The following is a 23830-nucleotide window of genomic DNA, read 5'->3' on the forward strand; positions in this document are numbered from 1 at the left end:
AGAAGAGCTCACATCACTTCAGCTTCAACATCGACCATGTTCTCTGCAGCTTTGATGTTGCTGCCTGCAGCTGGATCCTGTGAGGAACTTTCAGTGGATTCACACTAATAAACACATTAGAAACACTGAATAGTCAGATGAATGATGGAGATAATGTTGATTTCTCTTTCCACAGGTTTGTACAGTATTGATCTCATCCAGCCAGACTCAATGGTTGCGCAGCCTAGACAGTCTTTGACCATCACCTGTCAGGTCTCTGGTTATTCTCTGACTGATAGCAGCTATGCAACAGGTTGGATCAGACAGCCTGAAGGAAAACCAATGAACTGGATTTTCCATATGTGGGGGGGAGGTACTCTTCGTCAAAATAATGCTCTGAAGAAAAAGTTCAGCTACAGCAGAGACACTTCTGCTAGAACACTGTCTATTAAAGGACAGAATCTGCAGTCTGAGGACACAGCTGTGTATTACTGTGTATGTCGCCCCACAGTGATACAAACCACCAACAGACCTGCACAAATACCCAGAAACCAGCAAGACTCAACTAGGCACATGAATAAAGTATTCAGTAGAGTATATGTGGCCAGTTACTCTCTGACATAGAAGTTGTTGGGTGTTTAAATGTGTTTGACATAAAGACTATTTCAGTACAGAAGAGCCTTTGAGAAACTTGACTTTTCTTCACTACATAGATATGACTAATTTAAACTTTTTTTTTATCAGTGTTTTATGATGCTTGGAAAGGATGTTAATAGGATGTTAGGATGTTAAGAAGATTCAAAGGTTTTATTCATCACATGCTCATACAATGTATGCAGTGAAATGCAGGGTGGCATACTTCTGAGGCTATGCTAGAACTGATGGTGTTGAATAGAGGATGCCAATTAGAATAAGAGCAAAAATATAAAGCATAAAAATTCAAAGATAAATAGAATTGAAATATGCTAATGTGCAGAGGTACAAAGGATTAAAAAACGACAATGTGCGAGACGAGGCAAAGTATAAACAGGGGTCAGAGCCAAGACAGAAGGTTTTCTGCTTGAATAGTTGGTTCAACCTTTTTTTTAATATCCTCTGTAGAAATACTCTATTTATGTTTAACTCAGTAGAGTAGTCAGAATAAATAGTTTATATTTTTATTGTATGCTTTCATATGCTGTCCATATGAGGGGAGTGATGTGAAACAGAACTGTGATGCCAAAACCTTCCCTTTTTAAACCTGTAGAGGGAGGTCTATGCAAACTTTTCCTCCCTTATAAAAACACCATCAGGAACTCTCATGTCATATGTAACACAACAACTGAGGCAGATTTTAAACCTTGCAAACGCTGATAAAAAAAAAAGCTCCAAACTGCAGTTTTTTTTTTCTTTTTTGTTTTTTTCCTTTTACAGAATGGAAAATATGATTTTCTGGAGTTTATTCTCAATACTTTGTATTCATGGTAAGAGAATCATTTATCCCTCAACACACAGAAGACTTAATTTGTAAAAGTCTGACCTGTAATTGACAAGTTTGATGAATGATGATCTTCATTTGTTTGCTTACAGGAGTTCAGAGTGAGATCAAACTGGACCAGTCTCCCTCTGAGGTGAAAAGACCTGCAGAGACAGTGAAGATGTCATGTATCATATCTGGTTATAGCCTGACAAGCTACAATATTCACTGGATAAGACAGAGACCAGGCAAAGCTCTGGAGTGGATTGGGTGGATGAACACAGGTTCAAACTCTGCTAGCTATGCCAGCTCCTTTCAAAGCCGTTTTATCATAACTGAAACTGCGTCCAGCAGCGATCAGTACCTTGAGATCAAGAGTCTGACAGCAGAAGATTCTGCTGTTTACTTCTGTGCTCGATAAAACACAGTGGCTGAAGACAGTGAAGCAGCTGCACAAAAACATCCACAGACACAACATTTGATCAGAGATGAATCAGTTTTCAAGTAGCAGTATGTTGGTGACTAAAACAATAGAATATTTATATTATCTTCTTATCTACTGCCAATTACACTCACAGGGAGTAATGAGAAACTTGATAACAAAATAAATCATGTTTAAACTGATTTCAACACCTGTCAAGACAGAAAAAAGAGCCTAACATGCATCATGTTGGTAATACAAATGTAAATATGTCAAATAAAGATCAGTGAAGATCTTCACCTGCCCAGCAGACAGTTAAAAGCAGCAGTCCTGTCCTATAGTCCATGTTAAACTGTGTCCACTGTTCTCTGTCATCCTCTCTGCAGTCAGATAATTAGAGGTGGAAGACATCAAAGTTTTGCATTAACTCCTTCTCACAGGGAGAGAGAACTGGATTGAACTTTTGAAAATTTGTGATACCAATTTTAATATAAAGTTTATATATATACTTATAGTTAAGTTTTAATAGAAAAAGTACCTCCTGAACAAATTTTGCTTTGTTTTGTTTTTCTCACAAAGTGCTCATAACATTCAGGATGTCAGGGGGAAAGAAAACCCCAGTTGGAGTATTAGTGAAGAAAACTGATGAGAATACATGAAAAACATGTAACTCCTCAGTACATAGATGTCATTAATACCCATCTTCTTTAGTCAATAAAAATAAAATGTCCAATGTGAAATATAAACTCTGTTTCTTGTGTCAAACAAATATCAGTGAAAACTACAGTAACCAGTTTGTCTCTCTCTCTGCAGTTGGATCAGTAAAGGTGGAAGACAACCAAGTTTTGAACTGACTCGTCCTCACAGACAAAACAATGATGTAAGAATTGCAACACCAGTTAAATGAAGTCCGATCTAAATTTGAAAATTGTACTTAATCAGAATTCTCTTCAAGTGTTGAATTGTAAGTTGCAAGTTTGAGTTACAACCAACTCATGTTGTTGGATATCAGAGTTTCCCCAAACAAACATATTTTTAACACACTTGCAACTGAATCATCATGACACAAAATAACATAAAACATGAGATGGCATTATGTTTTGTTTTTACCAATCTTAATCTCACCTCAGATAACTAAAATGTTTTTCATAAACATGAACAAAAACCAATGGCTGCCTAAGAGAAAGGACATCTAAAATCTGATGGTCCATTTTAAAACATGGTGAACATTAGTCTACAATACACAGAGGACTAAGACTTAAAACAACCTGTTTAAATGTATAATGATTAATAATACCGCAGAGCAAGAAAATAGTAATGCTATTGTCAGTTGTCAATGACATTATTTTATTTCAATACCACCACCTATTTAACTTATTTACAGTTTGCCAATATTTTGACTTACTAAGGTCACCTGTAATGATTGCATCTATACTGGGGCAGCCCGCTCTCACTCCCAACTCGTCATATAATGAAGCTTGGTCAGGACTCTGTGGCCTCACTTTTTAACGCAGTGGGTACCCCTTTAGGATCATTTTTCAACGTGCAGGGTAGTCCGATAAACTTCTGGTGAACTCCCACAACGTCTGAAATAGACGCCATGTGACGGATGACGTCTATATAAGGTGACAAATTTCAGTCAAATTTCAGACAAATTTGTATGAGACAGTAATAAGAGAGTCATATAAATATCACTTCCTCTATTTACCACCACCATTTATTACAATGCTGACTTCAGTGAATATGGTTTTATTTTCAATTACAAAAAATCTGACATTAAATATACATTTCAAGGGCATAAATAGCAACACAATCAAATTAAATCGTATAAAATTATATTTGAATATATAAAATGTTTCAATTTCTCAGAAATACATTTGGGTATCAATGACATTGTTTTTTGTAGAGACACATTATTTGAAACACTTGACATGTTTCATTAAATACAGGGACTTGAGTTGATTAAATGAGTGATAAAAATTGCTACCATTAATAAACTGTTTAGATATAAGTGAGTTGGTGATGAATATTTAAATATCGGAATCAAGGCCTTGATTCTACCTCTGTGAAATGATAATTAAAAAGGACACTGAAATTATTATTTCAAGACAGTGTGAAGAAAATAATTTTAATAACAACTTCCTCTATTTAGCTCCAGTTTGTCACACATTCTTATGCTCTATATTTGACTCTATGCAAACTCAGTGATCTTCCTTGTTACGCAGTTATAAAGATTTCTCATGAGACTGTCAGTGGTGGTGAAAGAGGATCAGAAGCTCACATCTCTTCAGCTTCACCATAAACCATGTTCTCTGTAGCTCTGCTGCTGCTGTTGGCAGCTGGTTCCTGTGAGTCTCTCTGGATTTGTCATAGTCAGAAGTTCTTCTTTTGCAGTGTAACTTGATCATTTGTGACAAAACATTTTCTTCTTTTAACAGGTGTGAAGTGTGAACAGTTGACACAGCCAGCCTCAGTGACACAACTGTCAAAGATTCACTAAAGAACAAGTTCAGTGTCAACTTAGACTCTTCCAGCAACACAGTGACTCTAAATGGACAGAATCTACAGCCTGAAGACACTGCTGTGTATTACTGTGCCAGAGACCCACAATAACACAAACCATCAGCAGACCTGAACAAAAACCTCTCAGGCAGCCACACATCCAACAGACACTTACAGTAGAGGACAGATGCAGCTGTGTTTCTGTCTTCTGGAGACACAAACAAGCAACACATGTACAGTACAAAAATCACCTGCTAAATGTAAACAACATCATATTTAGGACTGTGAGATTATGAAATAAAAAATACATTTAGAAGTTCAGTAATTAGTTACTCAGTACTTTAATCTATCTCCCACCATTAATGGCTCACAGTAGATTCTGCATTTTCAAAAATGCAAAATGAACCATAAAACAAATTCAACTACAGTAACATGTGGTCTTTCTAAAGGCCTGCATCTGACAAAAGTTAGTTTCTCTACAGTAACCTCAAGAGTTTTAATCAAGAGTTTAAAATCTAATCACAGCAGCATTATTGTAACAGTCTTTCAGTGAATTAACCATGTATATGGTGATACTGATGACCATATAATGCTCTCAGTATGTTTGGCCTTTTGCTCCTTGCTAGACAGATGGATGAATATCAGAATATTTAAAGGCCCATATTGCTGTTTTTACACCTCACATACTTTACATTAGTGCCTATTATTTCATTAATTAAATTATCTGCTTGTGTAAGTACAGTATGAAAATATTTGTTGTTTGGATGATAATACAGTTGTGAACAGTTTGCAGTGTGTTTTAGGAAACCCTGCAACATTTTTTCTGTTATGTATGTGACTGGTTGATTTTTCTGTTGTGTTTGTACTTCTAATTATTACTTTTATTTTCAGATCAAAAGTCTGATTTCAAAAGACATCATGCATGAATCATAACACATTTGGCTGGAAGCACAAATACAGTTTATACTGTAATTTTAACAGTAGATCAAAATGCTGGCCAAGTCCAGTCTAGTTGTTTCCTCCCTGTGAGGAGGTGTCAATGCAAAACCTTGATGTCTTCCACCTCTACTTATGACACAAGAAACAGAGTTTATGTTTTGACATTGGACATTATATTTTTATTGACTAAAGAAGATGGGTATTAATAACATCCATGTACTGAGGAGTTACATATTTTTCATGTATTCTCATCAGTTTTCTTCACTTATATTCTTACCGGGGTTTTCTTTCCCCCTGACATCCTGAATGTTATGAGCACTTTGTGAGAAAAACAAAACAAAGCAACATTTGTTCAGGAGGTATTTTTTCTATTAAAACTTAATGATAATGAGTATGAACTTTATATTAAAATTATTATTGCACATTTTAAAAAGCTCAGTTCAGTTCTCTGCTTGCTGTGAGGAGGAGTCAATGCAAAACCTTGATGTCTTCCACCTCTACTTATCTGACTGCAGAGAGGATGACAGAGAACAGTGGACACACAGTTTAACATGATGGACTATAGGACAGGACTGCTGCTTTTAACTATCTGCTGGGCAGGTGAAGATCTTCACATATCTAACAACAAGAAATGAAACATAAATAATCTTTCTTCATGTGACTTTTAGTTTTAGTTTGTGGCTCCACAAAAATTACTTTTGTCAATCTGGACTAACAATGAGAGGAAGGACTGAACAGGACAAGAAATGTAACGTTTTCTCCTTTTACTCGTGAGAATACAAGAGCTTTACAAAACACTTTCACAGTCTTTGGTACGATCTGTCTCCAGTATAGATGCAAACATTACAGGTGACCTCAGTAGATCAAAATATTAGCAAACTGTAAGTAAGTTAAATAAGCTGTGGTATTAAAATAAAATAAAGTTATAAACAACTAACAACAGTGTTACTTCTTTCTTGCTCCTCTGCACTATTATTGATTATAAATTAAACAGGTTGTTTGATGTCTTAGTCCTCTGCATATTGTAGATTAATGTTCATCATTTTTAAAAATGGTTCAGATTTTAGATGTCCTTTCTTGTAGGCAGCCATTGGTTTTTGTTCATGTGTATGAAAATCATTTTAATTATCTGAGGTGAGATTCATCTCATGTTTTAGCAAAGTTAGGATTTTGTGTCATGATAATTCAGTTGTGAGTGTGTTAAAAATATGTATTTGTTGAGTGATACTCTGATATCCAACAACACGAGATAGTTGCAACTCAAACTTTAGTTTAGCTTGTGTTGAAATTATTGCATTATTGTTTTGCACAACAAACAAAAGGTCAAATTCTATCCTCCATGTGAGAACGAGTCAATTGAAAACTTGGCTATATTCCAACTTCATTGATCAAAGTGCAAAGAAAATGACAAATTGTTTACTTTCCACTGCAACTTTTGTTTTACACAAAGTTTATATTTTTGATTGGATATTTTATTATTGACTAAAGAAGATAGAGATAAATGATATCCATGTCCTGAGGGGTTACATGTTTTCATCAGTTTTCTTCACTTTTATGCCTACTGGGGTTTTCTTTTGCCTGAAGTTCTGAATATGACTTATAAAAAGTTTGTGAGAGAGATAAGAGATAAAAGAAATAAAACAAAGTATAACACTATGAAAAACATTTTTTCAGGAGTTACTTTTTTGTATTCAAACTTCATTATCATGTTGAAGCTTTTCAGTATTGCACATTTTAAAAAGTTCAATGCAGTTCTCTCTTTGCTGTGAGGAGGAGTCGATGCAAAACCTTGATGTCCTCCACCTCTACTTATCTGACTGCAGAGAGGATGACAGAGAACAGTGGACACAGTTTAACATGGACTATAGGACAGGACTGCTGCTTTTAACTGTCTGCTGGGCAGGTAAAGATTTGCACAGATCCTGAGTTGAAGCTGCCTTTAAAAAGTTACCAGCTTAAAGTAACTGATTATTTTCTTTTTTGGCTTGACAGGTGTTGATGGTCAGACTTCGACAGAATCTGAACCAGCAGTTAAAAAGCCTGGAGAATCCCACAAACTGACCTGTACAGCCTCTGAGCTTGACTTTGATAGCTCTTGGATGGCCTGGATCAGACAGGCTCCTGGAAAAGGACTGGAGTGGATTGCAACTATTAGATATGACAGTGCTGAGATCTCCTACTCTCAGTCAGTTCAAGGCCAGTTCACCATCTCCAGAGACAACAGTAGAGAGCAGCTGTATCTGCAGATGAACAGTCTGAAGATTCTGTCACACAAGTGTGTGGTTCTTTTAAAAATACCAGCTTGAATTTCCACTCTTAAAAAAATACAACGCACGCACAGTGACAATGCAGGAATTTTATTTACAAATTGTTAAAACAGGATGAAGAATGAGTTATTTTGAAAAGAAACTTGTGATAACCAAGAATCTTTAAAATGGAATAAAAAAAAATCCTTAAAATGTCTGTTCCAATGGTGTGAGCCAATGAATAGATAGGGGAAGGGGGATACTCAAGTTCTCTGTGACACGAGGGAGAAAGGAAGTCCTGCAGCTGTCGGCTCCTCTGCCCCAGCCACGCCGCTTCTTCCAGGACCTTGTATACGGAGCCGCTGTAGGAGGAGGAAAATAAATATCCTCAATCAAGTGACCTATGACTACCACTAGCACACACGCCCTCAGAGTAGCCTGTTACACATTCCTTTACTTATCGTAATAGTGCGCGTTAAACCAAGTCTCCGTCATCGACGCCTGGCTCGTCCTGCTGTGGTCTGTCTGCTTCCTCGTCCCAGCTGCACCTTTCCTCCGCTGTATCCACGATGCTTCAACGAGTAGTCTCCGTCCTCAGGTTCCCGCGACCAACTGCAACCGATTTTCTGTGAAGCGACCCCTCTCCACAGGTCTCTCCTGCCTTTCCTTCCTTCTCCACCTCCTTCACCTCACACACTCGGCCAAAAAAATGAAGGAACTCAGTCCAGTCCGCCAATCCTGAGTGAAGGGGGGTGTGTCTCGCAATAACTCGCTGGTGTTCTCACTTAGTCCATCACTTGATCAATTAGAGTTCAATGCACTCAGTCCAAGTTAAAACACAATATTAGAAAATATAAAACCATCTAAAAAAGCATGCATGGCAACTCACTAAAACCAGATACATATAATAAAAATAAGACATGCAAAATATAAGATCAAGTAGGACTACAATTATGTCTCACTTTGACAATTCTGCTGTTTATTATTGTGCTCTATGGCCACAGTGACTAGAGTTGGTTGAGCAGCTGTACAAAATCCTACAATACTCATCATCACTGGGCTAAAAAAGTCCAACTATCTCTATATTTATGATGTCTTCAGTTTAAGTAGTTCAAGAAAATCATATAAACCCTCTATTCCCATTCATCTTTTGAGAACAATGTGATATTTTGTTGGGCCTTAAAGATGCATTTTCCACGAGAGAAAATATTTCTAAAAGGAGAAGTATTTCGCTTGGATATGTAAATCATATTAATAGTAATAACTGTCTTCCTTATTATGTGGTGATATATTGTAGTTTCTCCTTTGGGGATGAATAAAGTATATCTATCAATCATATGATCTTTGAAAAAGTCAGTTGTCCCTGTGGTATTTCAAAAGAAACTATATACTATATTTTCTCTTCGTTAAGTTGTTTAATTGAAACATACTGACCCTGTATTTATCTTCCTGTAAAACAAGTACAGAAAATATGTATTGCTATGTTCACATATGTTCACACAGAACCTTATGATAAAAATGCTGTTACTGTGTGGTGAATAGTTCAATACACAGTAAGAGAAAAACCACCTTCTGCATTAAGCACAAAAAATGAATAACTTTTTCAAATGGTTTCTAAGAAACAGCTGCATTAAAAACAGCTTGTCTGCTCTATTTTCTACTTTGTCCAACATCAGTATAAACCTAAATAAGACCACAAGTTAAACTTAACGATCACGTTTAAAAAAAACCCAAAAAACTGATGACTGCAAATATTATGTTTAAAGTGGCTTACCTGAATAAACTGTTACTTCAGTCCCATGACCCCAGTAGTCGAAATAATCACGGTGCTGCATCTCCATTCACTGCCTGAAGAAAAACTTGAAGCACCAGATAAACATTTCAAACCTTAATTAATGTATAAAACACATAAATCCAGTCTTTCATGGTAAGTATGATACCTTGGTGTCATCCTGTGAGCATCAGTGTTTCATTCATCTTAATCTTTTTTTTAAGTGAAGACAACATTTCCATCCGTGCACTAACAACAACTTTCAACTCCTGAATAATTAACTTTTAATTTATAATATGTTCATTAAAAATGATAAACACAGTAGTTACCCCATATTCCAATGAGAAATATTTTGTCCTGTCCTTCTTCTTCAACACAAGAATGGATGAGTGTTAGATTGTTGCTCTGAGGTTTGTGTATGGATGTATATCACAGTGCCACCCCAGCCATCACAATGATAAACCCTCACACAAAAACCAAACACTTTTTGCTGCTCTGAAGAGGAAGGAGACTCACTATATATTGCCAGCTGGTGGAAATAATACAATGAAACAAAATCAATCAACAAACTAATCAACAAAACTATATTTAAGGTTATAAATTGGTGGATTTAAATTTTGCACTACCCTTTTTAATTTACTACCATCATCCATCAATAACTTAAACAACATATCCAGTCTTTTTTTTTTTTTTATCTGTAAGGAAACTAAAAAATTATAGGTCATTTAAATAAGCTTTTTACTGATTTTAATTTAATTAAATTATACTGATACAATGCCAAACCACTAAATTGCAGTTACCATCTTTACTCAATTGTAGCATCATAATCTGTCAAGCTACATTAGTTTAAAAAATGTATTTTAAATTTAAAATACTGTATTTCCAATTTATATTTGTAAGTATTTATTATGATATTTTAGAAATATTACAAGACTTAAAACTTTCAGCTTGTCGAAAACTTGAAGAACCTGAACACATTCAAATGAAAATAAACAACAGATTATATAATTAATTTAAGGTCATTATGAGATTAATGGATGAAAACTGGAATATCAAAAAAATACATTTGATCAGAATCAGGGTGATTTTATCCTTTCAGAAAGCCATCAGTAGATTTGAGGGGTCAGGACAGAATTTGTGATCAAATACATTTTTGTGATTGTTCTTACAGATAAAGTGCTGCTCAGCCTCATATCAAGAGACAATCAGTCTGACTGTGTGTAGACTACATTTTTGCTGCAGTTTAGATCAAATTGTGACAAAATCATGGGGGAAAAAAATCTGAATTCAACTCAGTGGAATGCCGTACCTGATGATATGAAGAGCTGCAGTTCCATCAATACATTCAAGGCCAAATTAAAAAATCTACTAAAGACCAATCAGCTGTGTGACCACTGAGTCTAAACTTTATCTATGGTCTTCTAATTAGCGCAGGTAGTCTTGCTTTTAATTTGACAAGTTTACATTATTAATTTCTAATTGACATTGTGGGTGTATGTGATGTGCTGTGTGTAGCTTTGTATTTTGTATTTTGTATGGTGTGTTTTGTGTGTTTTTTGCTCTGTACTGTTTGTTGTTGTTCTGTTGTATTTTGATTATGGGGGACTGCGGATGCAAATTAGCTTTGAGCTAACTCTTTAATGTATCTTTAAAGTTTAAAAACTGCACACTGTCCCAATCAATCAATCAAATCAAACAAACGCTTTCTATGAGTGAGTGTCACAGTGACATGTGCAGTGGTTTGTGTGCAGCTCTGTGGCTTCCTGATTCAGTGTGGCTCTCGAGCACAATGACAAACAGTAGAGTCTTCGGTCTTCAGGCTGTTCATCTGCAGATACACCTGGTCCACATTGTTGTCTCTGGAAATGGTGAAGCGATTCTGGACTGAGGTGGAATAAGCTTTAATGCTTCCACTTGGAGCAGAAATGTAGGCAACCCACTCCAGTGCTTTTCCTTCAGCTTGTCTGATCCAGCTGATATAAGCGTCATCATCTGATATTCCTGCATATGTACAGGTCAGTTTGTGGGATTCTCCATGCAGCTTTACCACAGGTCCAGACTCAGTCAGAGTCTGACTGCAAACACCTGGTGAAGAAAGCAGTTTGATCAAAACAGAGCCAAACAAAATCTATTGAAATAGAAAAAGATTTTTGCAGAGATGTCATATTCACCAGAAATCACTGATAGCATCAGAAAAGTTAAACATGTAGCTACAGTCATTGTGAAAATTTGTTGTATGTCTGGTTGGGGGTTTGATTTGTCTTCAGTTTGCAGTGACATAAAAGAGATGGAAGAGGTCAAGATTTGCATTGACTCCTCCTCACACTGCTGAAAAATAAAAAGTATTCTGCCTAATATTTCCTTATTATATGTGTTTTAAATGAGATTTCAGGTGTTGTCAGACAACCACCAATATTTGGTGTCTGATTCCAAACATACAGCTTTTATCAAACAAATAAAATCAGATAGTACAAGCTAAGGGTGTGCCCGAATACAAATACATTATTTGTCAAAGCACAAATAGTGAGTTTTTTGATGAATATTTGTTTGATACAAATATTTAAAAAATTATTTGTTTTGGGGAAGAAAAAAAAAACGTGAAATACCCACTTGCAGGTCGATTATCTCAGTCTCCGCTCTATCAGCAGATCTCAACAAAGGGATCTCTCAACCTGCTGCATGATGCACATTTCCTAATTTGGACATCACTCCCGGAGTTGGGGGTGTTCCCCAGAGATAAAGTTTAGCTACTGACACACATGAAGTGCTCTCAAGTGACTCTCCATAACCTGTTGTTCCCCTTCTCCTTTCCACAAAGTTAGGTTGTAAAAAATAGGCAATAAATGAAAAGTGCAAAGCAAGAATCGTCTTTGAAGTTCTTCCCTACATATTACATGGTATGCTGTCTCTTTGTTATGGGTGTATAAATAGGAAGAGGTCTGTCTGCAATGAGGCGATGAGTAAAGTTTTAGCTCAGTAGTCGGCGCAGTCCTCTATGATCTAGGAAACTCCAGTTTGAGACCCAGTGTGGGGACCTCCTTCGTAAGGTAGTTTATACATGAACGCTTACTGTAACACATTAAATTTCTAAAATTAAAAGCATAATAATAACAAAAACAGGATTTTTAAGCCCCTTTCCACTTTTTTTCGAATACAAATAGAAAAATACAAATAATTTTGCTGCCTACACAAATACAGATGCAAATACAAATACTGGGCTCTCTGTGTACCCCTAGTACAAGCAATACATTAATTTCAATAATTAATGGCACAAAGAAAAACTGAACAGAGGATTGTGATACATTTTTGGTCATTATATGGTGAGAAAAGAGGAACAAATTTGATAACAGGATTACATCCATCTTTCAAACTGCATCTCTTGTTCACGGTTACAAGGTGAAGCTTTTCTCAGTGGACACTAAACAAGACAGGTCAAAACATAATCACTCCATCAGCAATTGAACAAGTTAGAATATCCATTTCACCAAATTTGCATATGTGTTGACTGTGTGAGGAAACCACCACAGACACTCAGAAAACCCAGATTTTTACAGTGGATTTGAACCCAGGATCTTCTTGCTGTGAGGTGAGAGTGCTAAACATTGAATCACTGTGCCATCCCATCTATCAGGATGAAAATATTAACTGTAAGTTTACTCAGTTAAGACAAATGAAATCACCTCTTTTCCTTACTACCATTACTTCAATGCAAGACCATTAGTGTGATCATTAACACAGTCAGTCCTTGTCTGCCCTCTAGAGTTAGAAATGAGGGACTGTAACTCTTTTCTATCTCAACATATACAGTAACTCACTTGTGAATCCCAAGAATAAAGAAATATTGTTGTATTTGAATCTCTGCCAAACATACCTAGCAGTTTCTGCCTTTCAACTTGTGCATTCTGGGATACACTCTGCACTCAGCACTGATGTGACATGAACAGGGAGAAGAGGGTGCAGAAAAATGATGGATTTATAGATGATGGCTGTTGATATTGTGATGATAGTTTGGTAAAACAGATATCTGTCCTTTTCTTTACGTGGATTAGTGTGAGTGAATGTTCACATGTTTGTGGTCTTTTTTTTTTTCTTTTTTAAGTACTGTTTTGTCTAGCTTTTATATTTCAGCTTATCAAGTTTCAATCTGCACTTTGTCATGTTTTGCTTGTGCAGCCTTAAAAGATTTTAAAACGATGACAACTATACTACTACTTTCAACTTAATTGAAGTTACATCATTATATGAGGTAGTTGAGGCCTATCAGGATGAGTATTGTAGGATTTTGTACAGCTGCTCAACCAACTCCAGTCACTGTGGCCATCGAGCACAATAATAAACAGCAGAATCTTCAGTCTTCAGACTGTTCATCTGCAGATACACCTGCTGCCTGCTGTCGTCTCTGGAGATGGTGAACCGGCCTTGAACTGACTGAGAGTAGGAGATTTTGCTACTGTCATATCTGATATAAGCAACCCACTCCAGTCCTTTTCCAGGAGCCTGTCTGACCCAGATCATGCTGTAGTCACTAAATGTGAATCTAGATGTTGTACAGGTCAGTTTGTGGGATTCTCCAGGTTGTTTAACTGCTGGTTCAGATTCTGTCAGAGTCTGACCATCAACACCTGTCAAGACAAAAATATGATTATAATGACATTAAATATTTTTTATAACTTAAATTATCAACAAAAGAATAAAAGTCAAAATCCTTACCTGCCCAGCAGATAGTTAAAAGCAGCAGTCCTGTCCTATAGTCCATCATGTTAAACTGTGTGTCCACTGTTCTCTGTCATCCTCTCTGCAGTCAGATAAGTAGAGGTGGAAGACATTAAAGTTTTGCATTGACTCCTCCTCACGGGGAGGAAACAACTGAACTGGAGACTGAATTTGGATCTCAGTTATTTGGTTAAACTGGGGAATTAATGTGCAGGCTTCAGTCAATTTAACTTTTGTCTGACATGTTTTAGTTTAATATGTGTATAATGTCTATAAGTATTGCCGCGACAACATTTCTTTAAATAAAATTAAAAATGTTAATCTTAATTCAAACATGAGACCCCTTATTTAAATCTTTTTTTTTTTAAAAATCGTCATCAAGGTTATACTCCCTCTGAGCATAATGGGCAGCAGATGAGAGCATAAAATAATATAAATATTCTATTGTTTTAATCATCAACATACTGCCATTTAAAAACTGCTTTATTATCATCTGACTAAGTGAAACCATCCACCAGTGCTCTGAATATATTTTGGACTGAGGTCACCTCTGATCCATGAAGTTCACTCTCTGATCAAATGTTTTTCAACTTGGTTCCCTTTTTGAACTCATTTCATGAAATGTAAAGTTTGTACTTGTTAATGTGACATTTGCTATTTAACTTATGATTTGACAGTTGAAAGAACTCAGTCTATTTATTTGAATGATGTAAGATCAGAAAGAGAATAAAAACTACCAACAAGTTTAAAATATAAAGAAATCTAATGTGGATATTTTCAAAGTGATTTTGTAACATGCAACTGATTAGAAAACCAAGATGTCACTGTCATCATATGTAGCTACTTGTTGTCTGTGGAGGTTTTTGTGCAGCTGCTTCACTGTCTTCGGTCACTGTGTTTTCCCGAGCACAGAAGTAAACAGCAGAATCTTCTGCTGTCAGGCTATTGATCTCAAGGTACTGATTGCTGCTGGACACATTTTCAATCATGATGAAACAGCTTTGAAAGGAGCTGGCATAGCTAGCAGAGTTAGAAGCAGCATTCATCCTCCCAATCCACTCCAGAGCTTTACCTGGTTTCTGTCTTATCCAGTGAAAAAAAGTAGTCTGTCATGTCAAATCCAGATATGACACATTACATCTTCACTGTCTCTCCAGGTCTTTCACCTCAGAGGGAGACTGGTCCAGTTTGATCTTACTCTGAACTCCTGTAAACAAAGAAATGAAGATCATCATCCATCAAACTTGTAAATCACGGGTTGGACATTTAAAAAAGTTAAAAAAATTGTTTTTCTTATCATGAATAATAACTACAAACAATAAACTCCAGACAATTGTAATTTTCATTCTGTAATAAACTCTGTGGTTCAGTTCTCTCTGATCAGATGTATAAAGTTTCCCCAGTTGTTCTGCTGCAAACTATGACAGTTACTGATTATCTGTCTATAAGGAAGGAAGAGTTTGCATAGACCTCCCTCTACAGGTTTAAAAAGGAAATATTTAACACAAAGACATGTTCAGGAGAGTATCTACAACAACAGAGGAAAATGTAAAATATCAAAGTCCTGTCAGCTAGTTTCTGACCTGTTGGAGAAGGTGAACAAAACGTTTAGGGACAATCTTTAATTCATGATGTAGCAATTTACAGCTATATTTCAGTTTGGCCAAATAACAAAGGAAATCTTCACACCTTATGTATATTTGTTCCTGCCTTCATAGATATAGAGGTTCTGTGAATTCCACAAATACAAATTGTTATCAACTAAGCAGAGAGCACTATCTTTATTAATGTTCATATTTAAAACATGTTTGTGTGTGTTTCAGTCACATGAATCTCTGGGTATTTGTGTAGGTCTGTTGGTGGTTTGTATCACTGTGGGGCTGCAGACACAGTAACACACAGCTGTGTCTTCAGGCTGCAGATTCAGTCCCTTTAATGTCACTGAACTATTAGAAGTGTGTGTGTAATGAAGGAAGTTATTCTTCAGAGCATTATTTTGATAAAAGTCACCTCCTCCCCACCGATGTATAATCCAGTCCATTGGTTTTCTTTAACGCTGTCTGATCCAACCTGGTGCATAGCTGTTATCAGTCAGAGAATAACCAGAGACCTGAGAGGTGATGGTCAAAGACTGTCCAGGCTGCACAACCATTGAGTCTGGCTGGATGAGATCAATACTGTACACACCTGTGGAAAGAGAAATCAACATTATCTCCATCATTCATCTGACTATTCAGTGTTTCTAATGTGTTTATTAGTGTGAATCCACTGAAAGCTCCTCACAGGATCCAGCTGCCAGCAGCAGCATCAGAGCTGCAGAGAACATGGTTGATGTTGAAGCTGAACTGATGTGAGCTCTTCTGTCCTCTCACTGACACACACACACACACACTTCACTTCCTGATGAGTCATGTTTATTTACATAAGAGTCAAAAGTCAATATTGCTGTGAGTTGCACAGATGATTCCACTGAAGAGGACGAGTTCAGCAGCCTGTGGTCCACAACCTCCTCCTTCATATTCCTCTTCATATTCACTCTCTTCTATAACATGATATTCAGTCTGGTCAAGGTAAACATACAGGCTTTTCACTTTACTCAAGTCTAATAACTGTATAGCACATATTAAAGAATATAATCAGGTTATAAAATAAACACTAGTCATGTTAACAGTAAGTAGCAAGTTTTTCTGCTACAAAGATCTTGAAAGGAAGACTGGAAAAATGAATCCATTTAGCTTGATAAAATAAATAAGACACAGCAAAACAAACAGGAAATATCACATCATTGAATAATTAGTCTGTCAGTTGTAAAGAGTGGTTTAAAAGTTTAACAGTCTAAAGTCTCAGAAGATATCTGATCCATTATGAAGACACTGAAGTAACCTTGTCAAATCTTAATGGACTAAACTAACATTCAAGGAGTTTGGCTCATTAGCTTCCTTCAATATGTGAAGAGTTAATTGGCACCAAATCAATCTCTGAAGCTGACTGGTAAATTGCTCTATCTGGTTATAACATATTTTATGTTTGAGTTAAAAATGTGATATTACTTGCTTATTGTGTTGGTTTTTATGGACAAAATTATACAGTAAAGTGATGTGAAATGCATCACTTTCAACGTCTCCAACCTCAGAAACACGCTGGGCTGTGATTGACATTCTATTAGATTAGCAACATCATAGATACCGTTTTAACTGTTTGTTTGTTTGTTTTTTCAGATGAAGAGTCAAAACACAGCTACAGGTCCTCATTTGTTTCTTGTCTTTTTATAAATCTACTTTTAAAAATGTGTGCATAATCAATGATCTACTGTATATTTCCAAAATAAACGGTCTCCAAACATAATGATTAACTAAATCACTGAAAATGGATTTCTCTCTAACCTGTAAAAAACAAAGAAACAATAAATAAATAAATAAATAAGAGTAAGACTGTTACAAATTATATGAAGATTTTTTCCTGCATTGGTTACTGTTGTGACATAAGGACTATAGCTCATGGAAGTGTGATATTAATTTTTCATTGATATGTAAATAACTAATTGTATTGAAGGAAAAATAGATGTTTTCATTTTGTGACACAGGCAAATTCATAAAAGCCTCATTGTACTGTTTGCTGTTTGTTTGGTGTCATAAATTGTTTAAAAATTGTGCTGATTATTGCTCATCTCTCTTTCAGTACAAGCTGATTCATCATAAACTTAAAACACATACAGAGACTTTCTCTCTTTAAATTTATATCTAAACCTTTTCATTAGAGAGTTCCATTGTTTTCCATCAAGTCAGGGACAGGTGTGCCCTCTTGCAAGTGTGATAAGGTTTGTGTGAGTGCTTCTGTCACTGTGGTTACTATAGTAACTGGGTACATGGCACTTAAATACACACCATAACAAAACCATGTTGTGAGACACGTGTGCTGTGACACTGCTGATTAAACTTTGTGGTGATTTATGAGGCAGTTAGTGATATTGTTGTATTTCATTATACTGAGAAGTGTTTGACAATATTGTGTCCCACACATGTATGTAATTGTTTTTAGTTATTTACTAAATATGTTTGCTCATCTCTTCAAACTGTTCAGGTTTGTTGATGAAAACTTTTTAAATATTCTTAACACATTCACGTTCTGACATCAAATCATGTATATTTTGCAAGTGATTTGCAAAAGGAGAACTTAAAGTTGTGTTTACAATATATTATACAACACATAGTTCCAACCAAGCAATCTGATTGGTCAACTAGACATTTAGAACGTGCTCAAATCAGCATGACGGCACACCTTGCCGTGCTCAAATGAAAAAAGCCTCATCACTAAAAATATTACTCCGCCATTCATTAGAACTATAGACCGTGACATTGTGCTAACAACAACAGTCTCTTCTGGGCAGAGAAGTGGTGATTGATTTGAATTGCAGAGATATGTGAACTTGGCAAACTTGTTTTTTTCTGTTGTCATTTTCAGCTGTAACTGTAATGTTTGAAGATATATAGTTAAACACAGTGGTCCGACCTATCTGACGTTTCTGCTGGCTTTATTTTATGTACTGTGTTGGTTTGCTAGTGTCTTTCATTTGTTTTGTTTTGTGGGGGGATCTGCAGAGAAAACCTGGAGCAGAGTTTTGAGTTATTTTTCTTTTATGTTTGTGATACAGGATTGAACTGAACTGATTAGGGTTTGTGGGGAAAACAAAACAGACCCTTTGCCGAGTGGATTTAACAGGAGTGGAGACTTTGGGGAGTTATACACGCACACACTCACACACACTGAAAAGCCGAACCCTTCTCCACTCTTTATCGTTACTTACACCCCCATACACAGCAAAACTTAGCCATTTTCCCTTCAGTTGAGAGTATATCTTAGCTTCCACTCTGGCATCCTCCATCAGCTGTGCTGGTGTGTCAGTGACACGGCACAACTAGCTTAAAAATATATGTGAAGTTTGCAGACGTAGTAGCTAAATCTGGAAAAATTATTTTTTTCAGCGGATACCTTAGTTACAACAAGATTGAGCTAGCAAGGCAGTTTTGTGTTTAAATGTGAGGTATTTATTCAGTTTAGGAAATCCCATGATCTCTAGAAAGCATTAGCTGATGTTGACTGGCTGACTCATCAGGGACTAGAAATCTTCTCTGTTGCTAGGTCGTTACTAAGGGTCGGCCTACTTGCTGAAGTAGTAAACTAGATTTCATTACATAGGAGTTTGCCTAACGATATGAATACATTTTGTTTATATCTTTGTTGGTAAATGTTGTATAATCACAATATAACAGTTAGGGGTGTGCTTTACCTTAATTGTTGCATGTATCTAGCTGTGAAGTGGCTCACACATACAGCAGACACACGTCCTCACAGACACAGGCAAATTTCTAGGTCCTCTAACCAGGGTCTTGTAAGTGTCACTCGGACACGTTTTAAGACTCGGGGAGATTGTACATACCAGTCAGCAGCACCTGAGCTTTGGAGGCTGTGGACTCTTTTAAAAAGCAGTTAAATACCATCTGTTCAGACAGGCATTTAGAAAGCATGTGGTATTTCATATTTTAACTTGTGTTTCATGCCTGTTTCCCTCTGTGTGTTTTATCTGTTGTTTATCTTTATTTATTTTGACTGTGAAGCACTTTGTGACTGGTGTCTGTGAAAGTTGATATATAAATAAACTTTACTTACTTAGATCTTTTCTCATAATTATGCGATAGTGAGTCACACTTATGAGATACGGAAGTCATAATTATGATATAAGGCCTCTGATTGATTTTTCAGTGGTGAATGCAAGGCGCTTCCATAGAGGTGCATTATTTGAAGCACTTGATGTGTTTCATTAAATACAAGGACTGGAGTTGATTGCATGAGTGATAATATTGTCATCATTAATAAACTACTTAAATATAGGTTGGTTGGTGATGAATATTTTAATATTTAATCTAGAATCGAGGCCTTGGCAAGCCACTGTGAAACAACACTTAATAAATATAAAAAAACTCTCTGACATCCAGTCATTCAGAGTTGGCTTTGCAACTTTTTTCTGCTGTTGGGACAGGCAGGAGTGTGTTTGGTTATCAATAATAATTCATAATTATCATAGATAATTATGAATTATGAAATCAAAAGATTATTAATATCAATCAATAATTCGGACACCAACTGTTGGATCTGTGAGGAGCACAGTTGATTATATGCAATAATTATCAATTATCAATGATAATTAACTAATTATAACAATTAATAGAATTATTAATATGAATTAACAAATTCGGGGCACCACCTGGAAACAGGGACCAATAACCAAAACAAGGTAGTCTCATAATAGAGTTCACCTTGAATGTTGATATCTGAGAGATATCAACATTCAAAAGTGAACAAAGAAGGGTTGAATTTGAGCTCTGGCTCATTCAATCAGCCACTTTCTACAATATGTTAAATACAATAATGACAAAAGATATCTTTAAAGATATAACAGTGTTTATTAAACTTAGCAAAATTAACAAAGTTAACAAATGCTTCACTCAATAAACAACTATTCTAAAATCTAATTCTACCAAGCAAAACACAAACAGCTATGTACAGGTTTGAGCACATGCAGGGGAATGCATGTGTGTGTGTGAGTGGGTGTGTGTGTGTGTGTGTGTCATGATGGCGACTTGGCCTGACGTGATGACGTTGTCAGTCTGCAACGCGGACGTGACTATGGGAGGAAGTCACGTCACACGAGAACCAAATGGCGGAAATACGGCAGTGTCTGGGTTACACAATAGCAAGATGGCGTTGCCTGGTGGTCGGCGTCTTGCACTCACCAAATTCTGTGTAAGACACGTGTCTGATGGCGGATAATGGCAAATAGAGCAGCGCTTTATCCGACGTTATCTGACCATCAGATGTGTAAAAGGGTGTCGGTGTGAGTATGTGTGTGTGCGTGTTAGTCGCAAGAGAGGGAAAGAGGAGAGAAAGCGATCGTGAGGGGGAAAGAAGCGGTTCCTTTGTCCACTGACAGCATGGGTACGGACGGCAGTCTGTGACGCACGTTGTCTGGTTTCTGATCGACAAAACAACTTACTTACACACTCACGATGGCACAAACACAGTGGTAGTCCTGAGCGGCACAAACACAAAACAGTCTAGCGTGGTGAACACAACTAAACAGGCAGCAAACTTAAAATACTCTTAAGTGTAAAGCAGGAAAAATGGACTCGGAGGTCCGTCAACTCACACAACAAGAACAATAGCAATAAAGCTAAAAAGCTAAATGCTAAACAACAGCAACTGATGCTGAAAAGAACACACAACACTGCCTCTGCCCAGACTTATGCCTCTTACTTGGTCGCTTCAGAAAGCGAGCAGGGTGTGTGTGTGAAGTCCGTCTTTCAGTCTGGCTCGGTTCCGCGGCTCGGATGCTGATGGTGGCTGTCCTCGCACTGTCGGCGAATCTCACGGTGAGCTGGCTCTCGGCGGCGTGGCGGAGAAAACAGCAGAGAAGACACGTGCGTGGAGTACCCCCTTTAGTCAGGCTGACTCACAGAGGGACAGAAGTTCCCCCTAGTTCAGTGACATGTAACATTTTCAGGGCACGCTCTGATTTAAAAAGGCGGTGATGTCATGGCTGTGTCATCAGGATGCTCCGCTGTGCAGGTGCGTCTCCACCAATGAGAGACTGTATGTTGACTGTTCCCTGCTGAGGTGAGAAAATTGCAAGGCATCACTGGAAATGGAGTTTGCAATGGACTCCAATTGTCTGTAAGCAGCATTTTTGGTGCTGTTCCTTTGTCTCAGAGGGAGCAAAGAACAAGCACCTCATGGTCAGGCCTCAGCGGGTACATGTAGGCCTTCTCTGTGTGATCTCGTGATTTGAGGCCCAACACTGCAATGTGCCTGGTTCATTTTTTCTGTTGCGTGCTGTGTTTTTGCAGCTTGTACTATTGGGAATTTTTCCTAAGCACAATGTTGTTGATATCATTTTTAGAACAAAACAAAAGGCAAAATGCTACATAAAATTCACCTTCCACAGAGACAGACTGGAAAAAAAAAACACGTATTGCATGAATCTACTGCAATTATTTTTTTAATATTCTAAATCTACACTATATATTGTAGTTTCAGCACACGGTGGGCCAAAATAAGAGTCAGATCTAATCCAGTTCTCTCTTCCTGTGAGGAGGAGTCAATGCAAAACCTTAGATGTCTTCCACCTCTACTTATCTGACTGCAGAAAGGATGACTCAGAGCAGTGGACACACAGTTTAACATGATGGACTATAGTTGGACTGTTAACACCTGGGGGCCCTTGTGTTCCAGGTTATTTAAGCCTGGCTGCAGTGCAGGTGTCTCTCTGCCACTCTGCCCTGTGGCTGCTGCAGCTCTCTCTCCCCTTCCCCTTCATGCACCTGTTTGCTTGATTTAATATATTGTTTTAAGCTATTCTTATGCCTTTGTCTTCCACCTTACAACACATACACATACATCTTACATTCATGCACACCATACACCACTGACACTACTGATATCCACACCCCATGCTGTATCTTTAGTTTTTGAATTTGGTTCAATTTGGTTTAATTTGGATTTAATAAAATATCTTTTGTTTAAACGTTATCATGACATGTCTGACATTTGTTGTGGCATAAGAGCCGGGTCATAACAACAAACCATCATTGCATCATCAACAGTCATAAATCCATCCTTTTTCTGCACCCTCTTCTCCCGGTTCATGTGAGTACAGAGTGTATCCCAGCATATACAAGTTGAAAGGCAGAAACTGCTAGACATAGTTAACACAGATTCAAATAAAACAATATTTCTTTATTCTTGGGATTCACAAGTGAGTTACTGTATATGTTGAAATAGAAAAGGGTTACAGTCCCTCATTTCTAACTCTAGAGGGCAGACAAGGACTGACTGTGTTAATGATCACACTAATGGTCTTGCATTGAAGTAATGGTTGTAATGAAAAGAGGTGATTTCATTTGTCTTAACTGAGTAAACTTACAGTTAATATTTTCATCCTGATAGATGGGATGGCACAGTGGTTCAATGTTTAGCACTCTCACCTCATAGCAAGAAGGTCCTGGGTTCAAATCCACTGTGTGTCTGTGGTGGTTTCCTCACACAGTCAACACATATGCAATATTGGTGAAATGGATATTCTAACTTGTTCAATTGCTGATGGAGTGATTATGTTTTGACTTGTCTTGTTCAGTGTCCACTGAGAAAAGCTTCACCCAGTGACCATGAACAAGAGATGCAGTTTGAAAGATGGATGTGATCCTGATACCAAATTTGTTCCTCTTTTCTCACCATATAATGACCAAAAATGTATCACAATCCTCCATTCAGTTTTTCTTTGTACCATTAATTAATTAAATTAATATGTTGCTTGTATTATCAAATTTTGTTTGTTACAAGCTGTATGTTTGGAATCAGACACCAAATGTTCATGGGTTGTTTGACAGCACCTGAAATCTCATTTAAAACACATATAATAAGGAAATATTAGGCAGAATACTTTTTATTTTTCAGCAGTGTGAGGAGGAGTCAATGCAAATCTTGACCTCTTCCATCTCTTTTATGTCACTGCAAACTGAAGACAAATCAAACCTCCAACCAGACATACAACAAATTTTCACAATGACTGTAGCTACATGTTTAATTTTTCTGATGCTATCAGTGATTTCAGGTGAATATGACATCTCTGCACACATCTTTTTCTATTTCAATAGATTTTGTTTGGCTCTGTTTTGATCAAACTGCTTTCTTCTCCAGGTGTTTGCAGTCAGACTCTGACTGAATCCGGACCTGTGGTAAAGCGGCATGGA

General features: G+C 36.9%; 1 long non-coding RNA gene, 1 pseudogene and 1 gene segment (V, D, J or C); 1 reads left to right on the forward strand and 2 right to left on the reverse strand.

Annotated features, from left to right (window-relative positions):
• Positions 1-1300: 1300 nt before the first annotated feature.
• On the forward strand, positions 1301-4625 carry LOC122966941 (annotated as a pseudogene).
• A 3013-nt stretch (positions 4626-7638) lies between these two features.
• LOC122966568 lies at positions 7639-8290 on the reverse strand. Its single transcript, XR_006398410.1, has 2 exons — positions 8001-8290; positions 7639-7905 (listed from the first exon to the last, which is right to left on the reverse strand). It is a non-coding gene; the product is annotated as an uncharacterized LOC122966568 (long non-coding RNA).
• A 5332-nt stretch (positions 8291-13622) lies between these two features.
• LOC122966942 lies at positions 13623-16394 on the reverse strand. The segment is given in 2 exon segments: positions 13623-13936; positions 16311-16394. Coding segments are annotated over 2 exon segments (357 nt in total).
• Positions 16395-23830: the final 7436 nt, after the last annotated feature.

Source organism: Thunnus albacares, chromosome 17 (assembly GCF_914725855.1).
Source record: "Thunnus albacares chromosome 17, fThuAlb1.1, whole genome shotgun sequence".
Taxonomy (NCBI): Eukaryota; Metazoa; Chordata; class Actinopteri; order Scombriformes; family Scombridae; genus Thunnus; species Thunnus albacares.